Source organism: Corythoichthys intestinalis, chromosome 18 (genome assembly GCF_030265065.1).
Source record: "Corythoichthys intestinalis isolate RoL2023-P3 chromosome 18, ASM3026506v1, whole genome shotgun sequence".
NCBI classification, from domain to species: domain Eukaryota; kingdom Metazoa; phylum Chordata; class Actinopteri; order Syngnathiformes; family Syngnathidae; genus Corythoichthys; species Corythoichthys intestinalis.
The window spans coordinates 29,005,039-29,016,494 of NC_080412.1; the positions used below are offsets into that span (position 1 = coordinate 29,005,039).

General features: G+C 40.3%; 3 protein-coding genes across 4 annotated transcripts in view; 2 read left to right on the top strand and 1 right to left on the bottom strand.

Moving 5' to 3' along the window:
- The window catches only part of nup98 (nucleoporin 98 and 96 precursor), a 28,610-nt gene extending 25,063 nt beyond the window's left edge, over positions 1-3,547 (top strand). For both annotated transcript variants that reach the window (XM_057821640.1, XM_057821641.1), the window contains 6 exons: positions 1,474-1,622; positions 1,700-1,921; positions 1,996-2,237; positions 2,307-2,461; positions 2,548-2,662; positions 2,936-3,547. In XM_057821640.1, coding sequence (XP_057677623.1) covers positions 1,474-1,622; positions 1,700-1,921; positions 1,996-2,237; positions 2,307-2,461; positions 2,548-2,662; positions 2,936-3,129 — 1,077 coding nt within the window. In that variant the 3' untranslated portion in view covers positions 3,130-3,547. The remainder of the gene's footprint in view (positions 1-1,473; positions 1,623-1,699; positions 1,922-1,995; positions 2,238-2,306; positions 2,462-2,547; positions 2,663-2,935) is intronic.
- Positions 3,548-5,245: 1,698 nt separating this feature from the next.
- LOC130906783 (ribonuclease kappa-B) lies at positions 5,246-9,296 on the top strand. The gene is made up of 3 exons (XM_057821408.1): positions 5,246-5,538; positions 6,118-6,200; positions 8,926-9,296. Exons 1-3 carry the CDS (start codon positions 5,461-5,463, stop codon positions 9,068-9,070), a joined length of 306 nt encoding a protein of 101 aa, XP_057677391.1. The 5' UTR covers positions 5,246-5,460; the 3' UTR covers positions 9,071-9,296.
- A 26-nt stretch (positions 9,297-9,322) lies between these two features.
- Positions 9,323-10,596, bottom strand: ndufa2 (NADH:ubiquinone oxidoreductase subunit A2). The gene is made up of 3 exons (XM_057821410.1): positions 10,411-10,596; positions 9,856-9,962; positions 9,323-9,733 (listed from the first exon to the last, which is right to left on the bottom strand). Exons 1-3 carry the CDS (start codon positions 10,512-10,514, stop codon positions 9,642-9,644), a joined length of 303 nt encoding a protein of 100 aa, XP_057677393.1. The 5' UTR covers positions 10,515-10,596; the 3' UTR covers positions 9,323-9,641.
- Positions 10,597-11,456: the final 860 nt, after the last annotated feature.

Sequence of the window (11,456 nt, forward strand, 5' to 3'; positions counted from 1 at the left end):
AGTGCAGTTTAATTTTTTTTTTCTTGAAAAACACATTTATTCTGTGTTTCTGTGCGGTATTAATATTGTTGTCTTTTACTTAAGAGGCATGGTCTATTGTTTTAGTTGTAATTTCTTAAAAAGTATTTTTGAATTTAAGAGTAAATATTTATTGCGTTTAAATGGGTGGACTTGATCTATTAATATATACGGTATTCTCACTGTGTTATTGTAAATTGGTTTAAACAAAAATTGGGGTGGGGGGGTGCAATAATATCACATATAACTAAAATTTGTAATCGCAACAGGCCTACCCACGCACATACCCAATATTAGACGAATTCAAAGAATGGCCAAATTTCTGACCTTTGACCTCATTACCTTCAAATTTAATCACCTCTTCCGTTTCATATTACTAATGTATCCTGCAAATTTGACAATTCCGTCAGGTCTCCAGACCTACTAAATGTGGGCATTTCAACCCTAAAATTTGTCAACGCAAGTAATTTTTCCATCTGCTTTCACCTATGCAAATAGGACTATTGTAGATGTTTTTTTTTTTTTCAAAAACCTTATTATTCTTGAATTTTTTTTGTTGCTGACAAACTTCTACTCCACACTTAAGCCTAATTTGTTGGCAGCAATGCGCAATATGTTGCTAAAGCTTTGCATTTATCAATAATATAGTAAAATGAGTTGAAATTAAAGTATTTACAGGGTTCATCCAGCTCATTGAAAGCTAAATTCAAGACTTATTAATGTTGTTTGAGATGGGGACGGGCACAACAGGACGTGAGGTAGTGTGGTCTTTGCTAAAAGTCACACCCAATCAATTGTATGACGTCCCGACAAGTGGAGCCACATAAACAACATGGAGTATCGGGAGGTGATGTTACTTGATTCATCAGTTTTATTCTTGCCACAAAATAAACATTTCTTGCAATACACCTGCAAAAGTCAAGATTCTTTGTTGAATTTCATCATTTTGAGTGCGCCATTGTTTAGTTAGGCTTGCCTGAAATCTCGCAAAAAATTTTTTTATATAAGTTAAACAGTTAAAATTAGAGGAAAACTTTGCATGTCGAGTTACAGTTTACGCCTCTGAATCTTCTCCCTGCGCCCCTAAAATGTTATGTTTTATTTTAATTTAATTTTAAGAGCCCATTGTGCTCCTAGTAAAAAATGTAAGTCTGGAGCTCTTCCCTTTATTCGTTCTTGAGTTATCTTGAACACAAACATATAGAACCAAATACATAACCTTCGTTTTCTGTAGATTTCACCTACGGCCAGAGGCAATAATATAAAAATAATTATTGATAAAACAAATGTTAATATTTTGGCCTACATAACCCAAAATGTAAGTTGACAACAGGTCTTTGTGAAGCTTTTTAAATAAAAAATAGTTACTTGCCCTCTAAAGCGTTAAGCTTTTTCCGACACAGTGAAATGCTGAAATAGATGAATAGCTCAAATCTGCCCTTGTTTTTCTTGTAGGGATCCTGTGATGGTAGCAAATATGCCTGCGCACCCCTGCCTCCATACATGGAGGAGGAGCAATCAGATATAGAAGAGGAGGAGCAGGAAGAGTCAAAGCAACCTCTCTACGACGTCTGTTTCCACTTGCTTAAACTCTACAGTGACAGGTACGGGGGCGGGGAGAGGGGGGGACATTTTTCCCTGGATAAGTTCTCTAAAGATGCCCTTTTCTGATCTGGTGCAGACACTACAGCCTGCCGCAGCTGTTGGAGCCTCTGAGTGCCACGTGGGACCGGCTGGACTTCCGCCTAAGCTGGCATCTTTGGGGCGTCCTTCAGGCGCTGCATTACAGCCACCTAAGCACAGCCCGCCAGGCCCTGCTGCACACAAGCTACGCCGCGCAACTTGAAAGCGGCGGCCTGTGGCACTTGGCCGTCTTTATCCTGCTGCATATCCCCGACCACGAGTACGCACTAATTTGATATCTCTCGGCGTCATTGCCACCAAAACCTTAAGTGTCACCCCCTTTCTGTTCTTCAGCCAGCGGGAGCGCGCGGTTCGTGCTGTTCTAACGCTGCACTGCACCCCACGGGAGACTGACGAGTCGCTGCGGCGGGAGCGCTTCCTAACAGAGCGGCTGCTGGTGCCCGTGCAATGGATCCACGAGGCTAAAAGCACTCGCGCTCGCCACGACGGCGACAAGCACCAGGAGGCGCTGCACCTCTATCGTGCCGGCAACTGGAGCCAGTGTCACCGGGTACTCATGGCGCACCTGGCTGCAGGTATACGGAATAAGAAAACTGTTTCAAATGAGAGGTTCTCGCCTCGTTTTCACAACTTCTCTTTTTTAGACTGCATCATCAATGACAACCACGAATACCTGCTGGAGTTTCTGGAGGGGCTGTCGGCACCCGAACGCAGTGCCACCATCCACGACTGGGACACTTCCGGCAAGGTCTACCTGGACTACATGAAGATCACACAGAGCCTGCGGGACATGCAGCAGGTGAGTCGTGCTTTTGTTTTTTGTTTTGTTTTTTTAAATCTTCCTCATGTGTCAGCAAGTGGCTAGTTAAAAATACTCCTTTCCAGATGGAGAGCAGCGGCGACTACGAGCTGGAGCGTCTTCACACTCAAGTGACGTCATTATGCGGCAGGATTCAGCTACTGCCCTGCACAGGCGCCAGAGACCGCTTGGCGCAATCGGGTACGCCATTGCTTTCTCACCAAAACGAAAATGTTTATTTCTTGAGTCCATCTTTTTTTCTTAAAAGTTCAAATTGTGCAATGAGAAAACAAAATTATAATAATCAAATTGAAGACATAGTATTTGATAGATAAGTTAGACGTTTCACATGAAATAGTCTTATTTTCCCCAAAAATACTTCTGGTGGGCGTGTTTTTTGTTGTTGTTTTAACCAAGAAAAAAATAGAAGTTATTTAGCCTAACCTAGATGTGCCTCCTATTTCTCACTTTCAGAAATGGCCAAGTGCGTGGCCAACATCCTGCGCGTGGTGCTGAGCCTTCAGCGTGACGCGAGCACGCCGTCATCCGTGCCACCGCCGCTTTCGCAGCTGGCGCCACACGTCACGCGTCTGCCCATGCCTGAGGACTACGGCATGGAGGAGCTACGGGGCCTGGCGATGTCATACCTGCTCACCATCGGCCAATGAGCATCCGCGCACCGACGAATACACGCGCTTCACAAAACAGTCCGTACACGTTGTGGGGGGCTGCTTCTATCAGCTTAGCATAGCGCTATGGCAGTTTGTCTATATGCAAGAAAAGGCGGTAAATCTATCTTGATGTTTTATGATAAGAAAAAAAGCGGAGAAATGTCTGATGGTCTATTTTTGTAGATTTTTGTTGTTTCTTTGGAGTGTTTGTAAGCACATGAAGAAGAAAAAAAAAGTTTTAAAAATGTCTTCGGAAGTGTTTTTGCAAGCAGCTTCACCCGAACTCCATTGTTTTTAGATATATTGAACTCACTTTTGTACAAATGCCAAGGTGTTATTTTTGTTATGTCACAACTCTGATTTGCGTGGTAAATCATTTAATAAAGTTGAGTAAAAATAAGGCTTTTGTTGTTCATAAGTCTTTACAAAAGAGACATGTGACTCCAATTTCACAATGAAATTAATATACTAGTCCTCAAAAAATTAGCATATTGTGATTGTTCATTTTCTGTAATGTACTAAACATTTGACTTTCATATGTTTTAGATTCATTACACACAACTGAAGGAGTTCAAGCCTTTTATTTTAATATTGATTTTGACAAAAAAAAGTCAAGAAAAAAAAAATCCCTATCTAAAAAAAAAAAAAAGCATATTTCATCCGACCAAAACAAAGTGTTTTTTAATACAAAAAAAGTCAACCTTCAATTATATCAGCTATGCACTCAATACTTGGTCGGGAATCGTTTTGCAGAGATGACTGTTCCAATGCGGCGTGGCATGGAGGCAATCAGCCTGTGGCACTCCTGAGGTGTTATGGAGGCCCAGGATGCTTCAATAGCGGCCTTAAGCTCATCCACAGTGTTGGGTCTGGTGTCTCCTTCACAATATCCCGCAGATTCTCTGTGGGGTTCAGGTCAGGAGAGATAGCAGGCTAATTGAGCACAGTAATGCCATGGTCAGTAAACAATTTACCAGTGGTTTTGGGACTGTGAGCAGGTGCCAGGTCGTGCTGAAAAATGAAATCCATCTCCATAAAGTTTTTCAGCAGATGGAAGCATGAAGTGCTCCAAAATCTCCTGATAGCTAACTGCATTGACCCTGCCCTTGATAAAACACAGTAGACCGACACCAGCAGCCAACATGGCACCCAGGCCCAGACCATCACTGACTGTGGGTACTTAACACTGGACTTCACGCATTTTGGCATTTCCTTCTTCTTCCTCCAAACTCTGGCACCTTGATTTCCGAATGACATGCAAAATTTGCTTTCATCTGAAAAAAGTACTTTGGACCACTGAGCAACAGTCCAGTGCTGCTTCTCTATAGCCCAGGTCAGGCGCTTCTGCCGCTGTTTCAGGTTCAAAACTGGCTTGACCTGGGGAATGCGGCACCTGTAGCCCATTTCCAGCACACGCCTGTGCACGGTGGCTCTGGATGTTTCTACTCCAGACTCAGTCCACTGTTTCTGCAGGTCCCCCAACGTCTGGAATCGGCCCTTCTCCACAATCTTTCTCAGGGTGCGGTCACCTCTTCTGGTTTGTGCAGCGTTTCCTGCCACACTTTTTCCTACCCACTGAGGTGCCTTGATACAGCACTCTGGGAACAGCCTATTCGCTCAGAAATTTCTTTCTGTGTCTTAGCCTCTTGCTTGAGGGTGTTAATGATGGCCTTCTGGACAGCAATCAGGTCCGCAGTCTTGCCCATGATTGCGGTTTTGAGTAATGAACCAGGCTGGGAGTTTTTAAAAGCATCAGGAATATTTCGCAGGGGTTTTGAGTTAATTTGTTGATTCAGATGATTAGGTTAGTAGCTTCTTTAGAGTACCTTTTCATGATATGCTAATTTTTTTAGATATGGATTTTTGTTTTTTCTTGACTTTTTTTGCCAAAATCATCAATATTAAAACAATAAAAGGCTTGAACTACTTCAGTTGTGTGTAATGAATCTAAAATATATGAAAGTGTAATGTTTATCAGTACATTACAGGAAATTATTATCACAATATGCTATTTTTTTAGAAGGACTTGCTAGTATTTGCATTAAAATGATTGATTGTACCTGCCTGGTGTTCACTCTCCTACCAATAGGTGGCAGCAATGCACTTAAGCAAATAGAAAATTAACGGAAGAAGACTGCCGAAGCTGTCCGAGTAGATCCCGAGCCGAGCTCTCTAAACGTCAGCTGAGGGGAAAACCCCAATTCGGCTCAGAACACCCGTCGTTTTCTTGCTTCCTTGTTCGAGGGGGCTCTCACGGACTTTTCGTTGTAGGGCCATAAAGGGGAACTGTTGTTGTTGCGTGACTTGGTAGCAGTTTGAGCGACAAGGATGCCGTCGTTGCTCTTCTGCGGCCCCAAAATGGCTGCTTGTGGCATCGTTATCAGTATCTGGGGCGTCATCATGCTGGTAAGAAAGACTAAACCTACATTATTCTCACATTTATCGTTTGGAAACGTGAAAATGACGGTACGGACCACGTAAATGTGTTACAAACACATTGTGGCAAAGCTAAATCAGTGTGCCGATAAAAACTCAGCGCCAACCGTTATTCGGTACCAGAAAATACTACTGATAAATATGAAGAGCTGAACAGAATTTTAGTAGTTATTTTCAGAATTAAATGTACCAGTAAAATGTGCCTAAAAGTACTAAAGGGTATTGAGTTATTAATGTATCAATGGATCATGTGATTTTTCTTCACCTTCACGTGACTTATCAAAACAGGAAGTGCCAAAATAAAAGCCTGCCTCGTCAATCGTAGAGTTATCAATTGTGATGACATGTAAATCGAGGGTGGGCCTTTTTTGTTTATACCTATAAGATGAAAGAACATTTTGTCGACAGTCAGTTATGAAGCAAATATCAAATTTTGTTGATGAAAGACTGCTGACAATTGAAACATTTGTTGATTCTGATGATATTTTTTAATTATATCTATGGTTCTGACACTAACCCGAAGTTGTAAAAATAATTTCACATGTGCAGGCAATGCTGGGGATCTTCTTCAGCGCCAAGTCAGCCGTGCTTATTGAGGACGTCCCATTTACTGAGGAGGACATTCGCAATGAGTCAGTGCTTGTCTGTCTTCTTTTGGTTCCGGCTTACTATTATTCTACTGTATTTTTATGAAATGCATCTATTCATGAACAGGGTTCCCGCAGGGTCTTAAAAGCATTGAATTTATGAATTTGGAAATAATACCTTTAAAAGTCTTGAAAAAGTATTGAATTTTCATAACCGGGTCTTAAAATTTATGATGTATGTAACTTCTCCGTGTCATATTTCTCCTCAAAAGTGTAGCCTAAATAAATAAACAAGGCTGAGGAGCCAATTATTGAGAACGCAACGCAGCCCCAGGTCAAAATCCCGTCCTGCGGGATTCCCGCGTGAATTCCGTGTCATGACGGGAATCCCGATAAAAAGTCATGCTCTACCCTACGAAGATTTTTTTTTTTTTAACACCTAGCCACACATTTCATATTAGTGAGATGGGGTAATATAAATTCAACAAAGCGTGGTTGAGTATACAATCCTTTCATCTTTGGCTCAGACCAGTGGATAGCCCTGTGTTTGTGGCTTTTTGCATCATATGCGAAAAAAAAAAAAAAAGGATTCAGCTGGGTACAATGGGCATGAAGGCGCTACAGTCCCATGCTAAATCGTTCAAGCACATAACTAGGGCTGTAGCTATCGATTATTTTTGTAGTCGATTAATCGATGAAATACTTCGAATAATCAAGTAATCGGATAAGGAACATGAAACATTAAAATACATGAGCTGAGCCTCAAACGGTAAAAACATTAATAAATTAGGGTCTATGTACAACAAAACAACAATTGCCGTTATAACCTACATAGCAAAAGTCCGATAGCTTAAATGCTATAAAATGAAGGTTTTTTTACAATGCTCCTAACAAATGGTTCAGACACATATTCCCACAAAAATCAGCTAAATATATCTATAAACTAATTTACGAATGCATAAAAAAAAAAAACCATTAGCTCAAACAAAAACTTAGCTTACGTTGGCCTTAACAGGGATCAGTTGGATTCAGCCATGTGAAATGAGGCAGACCAGAGGGCAGTGTATCCACACTAATCAATCAAATGAAATGAAAATACTTTCAAAATAAACCATTACAACATTACTATAATTAAACGAATACTCGAAGCAACAAAATTTAATTGGAATATTTTTTTCTAATTGAATACTCGCGTTAATCGATTAATCGTTGCAGTACTACACATAACCTCCATGAGAGGAAAGAAACAAACTCCTTCAATTGCCGGTGTTTTTCAATCTTCCTGCATAAGACTGCAAGCTGCTCACGAGCCTGAAGAGACAGAAGCTAAAGCGTGACACTAAAGATGTCGATCGGGTCCGATCACGTCATTTTCAAAGTATCGGAATCGGCAAAAAAATATCGGACATGCCTTTTTTAAATATATATATACATACATATATATATATATATGTATATATACATACATATATATATATATAAATTAAATCATTTTCTAATTGTATTTAACATTACAGACAAAATGTCTTACACTCATCCAGAGTCTTTAGTTTTGGCTTAAACAATTTATCGCGTTAATGGCAGTAATTAATTTTTTTTAATTAATCACGTTAAATTATTTAACGCAATTAACGCATGCGCTGCACAACCCACTCACGCATTGTCGCGTTCAACCTATAATGGCGCCGATTTACCTATATATAGAGCTAAAAGGCAGCGTAAAATGAGTAGAGTGAATTTTGGCAGTCTTTGGGGCCTGTTTTTCATTGGTTAAAACCTTAAAATCCCTCTCTCTACGATTAGGAATATCGTGGGAGAGCAATTTGGGGAAGTAAGGTAGTAGATGATCTTTTTCTTCACACCCTATGTTATTTCCCAACGCAGAGAAGATATATCAATTGGTGCCAATACGCACAGTCATGGTTGCACTTCCCATCATGCATTTGGGCAGAATAGTTAAATGGCTACAGTATCATTTGCTGAAAGCTCAACAAATACACGAGATGGCAATATTTAGTCACGATATACAAAGTCACATTTATCCTTTAAGTATTACAAGTCTTTCTATCCGTGGATCCCTCTCACAGAAAGAATGTTAATAATGTAAATGCCATCTTGAGGATTCATTGTCATATTAAACAAATACAGTACTTATGTACTGTATGATGAATGTATATATTCGTCAGAGTTTTATTCATTTTTTTCTTAATGCATTGCCAAAATGTATATGATTGGGAAAAATTATCGGAAATGATTGGAATTGAATCGGGACCAAAAAAAGCAAACTGATCGGGAAATATCGGGATCGGCAGATACTAAAACGATCGGGATCGGCTCGGGAGCAAAAAAACATGATCGGAACAACCCTACTCGCCACGCTAAATGCTAATGCTAACGCCCTACTTTGCCCTGGTCTGTGTCTGCGCTGTGGTGGTGTCGCGTGAGTAGCCTATTCAATGCTCGGCATTCTTACATCCTCCACACATTCCACATGTCCACTTTCGAGAAATAAATTAACACAAATTCACGGATTTTGTTTCTCTATGTCGATATGGCTGTGAAATAGATATTAAGCTATTAAAAAAAAAAGTCTTAGGTATTAAAAAGTCTTAAATTTACTTGAGGAAACCTGTTGGAACCCTGATGAAATGTCTTTACCAAAATGACTGGTTTTAAGCATGCGGAAAAGTAAAGAATCTTGAAATGTGTCAGAAGATTGTTTCCTCTTCCAACAGGAAGTGAGCTCATTTGTTTGTTGTTTTCCCCGCAGTCAACACCCTCCTCAGACTATCTACGGTCTGTACAGCCAGGTCGGCATCAATTGCTTCATCGCGGCCGGCGTCTACGTGGCAGTGGGCGCAGTGTCCTTATGCCAGGTTCGACTCAACAAGCGGCAGGAGTACATGGTGACATAATTTGGCTGGCCCCACCCCTCGCTGCCTATCCATTGGCTGAAGAAAATGTATTCCAAGTTTGGTGTTCAAACCGTGTAATTTATTGCAAGTTTGGTGTTCGTGTAGTCATTCCTTCATACTGTTATGACCTTGTCAACATTCATTTCCAAATTAAAACGTGAGAGGCGTGGATGTCCAAGTAAAAGATAAGTGGCTTTGTGTGGAAATAAAGATGACAAAATCTTAATGCACCTTCATTTTTGGGTTGTGTAAGGGGTGTGCTCACCTTTTTTTGCTGGCGTTTTAGCCTAAAATTGCTGTTATTTTGAAATGACAGTCAAACATTGTCAAACTAACAATGGTTGTATTTGGGACTCGAGCTCTGCTGCCCCCCTCGGGAGTCAAGCGTCACTGCGGAAGGATCGCTAGGACCGACTGGTGCACATGAACCAAACACAGAACAAATTGACAATACAGTATTTCAATCAGTTTTACATTGACAACATAACGTTTTACTTGTTTGGAATTCAGAACAATACATAACGAGACTTCTTTTGTTTCTGGAGGTGGTGTTACGGTTTTCACAGATCCGTCACGGTTTGGACTGAACCAGGTTTTGTAGACTTTGGGCCACCTGATCTGCAGACATGTTGTCCAGGGAGATGCTGCGTTCCTTCCCAAAATCTGCCAGGACACCAAGGAATTGTATTCACTACAAATTTATATTGGGTCTAGATTCAAATTATGAAAAATTCTTTAATGGAGAGTAGGTATTTTTCCTCCCAAGATGCTTTGCTGCCACTCACCAGAACGAGCCCAAAGTCGGGCCTCCACACCAGAACATTCTCGGACCATGATGGGGAAATCTGCGTTGGCTCGCTTCAGATCCACGTAGTGCTGCTCCACAAAGTCTCTGGAAAGCAGGTAATATAATAAACTGAATGAATGCCAATTTGAAGTTGGACAAGGCCTAAAAAAAAAAAGAATCACCCGAATAATAAAATACGGGCGTCATTAGATTTGTTTTCAATGCAATCATAAATTATTGGAAGAGGGCTCAAGTCACCAATTTTGATTTTTGTTTTACACAACGGCACATTTAAAATCGATGTCGGTAAAGAAACGAACTATTAACACCTGGCAGAATAAGGAACAATTATGATTATTATCACGCAAGTTAAAAGGACAAGGAACATTAAAAACATAGTACTGATTTAAAGCAAGCTCTTGTGAGGGTCACGTCGGCTTTGACGTTAACAGTTAGCAGCGGCTAGCTATCACCAGGTCAGTGAGGACAGCGGCCATTTTCTCAACACGCTAAAGACTCCTGCGGCTTATTTTTATTTGATTTTGGGGCTCACCTGGCCCCCTTGCTTGCAGCGGAGGTTTGGCAGAAGTGGATTCGGACTTCACGGAGGTTTTTGGCCAAAGTTGAGCCGAGACCCCGAACTACGGCGGCCGCCATCTTGGCTTGTTGTTAAATTACATAGGAGAAATGTTCCCCGAATTTAACCTGGCAGGCATTAAACCAGGGGAATTAAGCCCGATTTCAGGCCGTGCAGGCAGGTAAAATTTTCTTCTCCAGTTTTTGGCAGTTTAACGTAGCTAAAATTTTGTTGTGGTAAGTTTCCCTTATATCTCTAATTACGTTTATTTAAAACATGACGTCACTTTAACTTTCACATACGGATAGCGGATATTATTTATTGTACAAGTAGTATGTCTGCTTGTCTGTTTATGTTTTTATGCTGATTATCTTTTGAATTGATGAATAAGATATTTTTAAAAAAAATAAAAATTTATCAACTTATTCATGCACAGGAAATCCTTTCAATTGAAATTAACATCAACATTGATTTATTCGTTTCCTCCTTTTCTCTGTAAAATTACAAAAACTATTGTTGTTTTTTCATATAGTAAAAGCACGGCTCTTAGCTTGAAAGATCAGTCTTGATTTTATGGAAAATGACAGAAACCGAAGACCATTTAGTGTAGAGAGACAGTCATCGAAAATCAAATAACCATAATTTTCGGACTATAAGCTGCTACTTTTTCCCTTCATTTTGTCTCCTGCGGCTTATAGTCAGTCCAGTGTGTCTTATTCGTCATTTATTTTGATTTATAGATAACACTTTATTTGACAGCAGCCTCATAAGACTTTCATAAGATCGGCATAATTATGACTTGACACTGTCATGGCTGGATGACACTAAATGACATCTGTGATAAGAATCCACCAATGCTCATGACCTATGACTGTTTTATGACAGTCTTGTGACGCCACTGTCAAATAAAGTGTTACTGGTTAAAATCTTTTGGTGTAAATATCCCATAATACAGTGAGGACAGCTGTGGTTTATAGTCCGGTGCGGCTTATCTATGAACAAATGCTGTTTTTGTGTCAAAT

Bases quoted from the DNA above. Each gene is read 5' to 3' on its own strand.
- LOC130906783 (XM_057821408.1), top strand. From the start codon at position 5,461: ATGCCGTCGTTGCTCTTCTGCGGCCCCAAAATGGCTGCTTGTGGCATC. The intron at 5,539-6,117 runs GTAAGAAAGACT...TCACATGTGCAG, and splicing joins TCTGGGGCGTCATCATGCTG to GCAATGCTGGGGATCTTCTT. The intron at 6,201-8,925 runs GTCAGTGCTTGT...TTTTCCCCGCAG, and splicing joins GAGGAGGACATTCGCAATGA to TCAACACCCTCCTCAGACTA.
- ndufa2 (XM_057821410.1), bottom strand. From the start codon at position 10,514: ATGGCGGCCGCCGTAGTTCGGGGTCTCGGCTCAACTTTGGCCAAAAAC. The intron at 9,963-10,410 runs GTGAGCCCCAAA...CCTGCTTTCCAG, and splicing joins GCTGCAAGCAAGGGGGCCAG to AGACTTTGTGGAGCAGCACT. The intron at 9,734-9,855 runs GTGAGTGGCAGC...GTGTCCTGGCAG, and splicing joins CCGACTTTGGGCTCGTTCTG to ATTTTGGGAAGGAACGCAGC.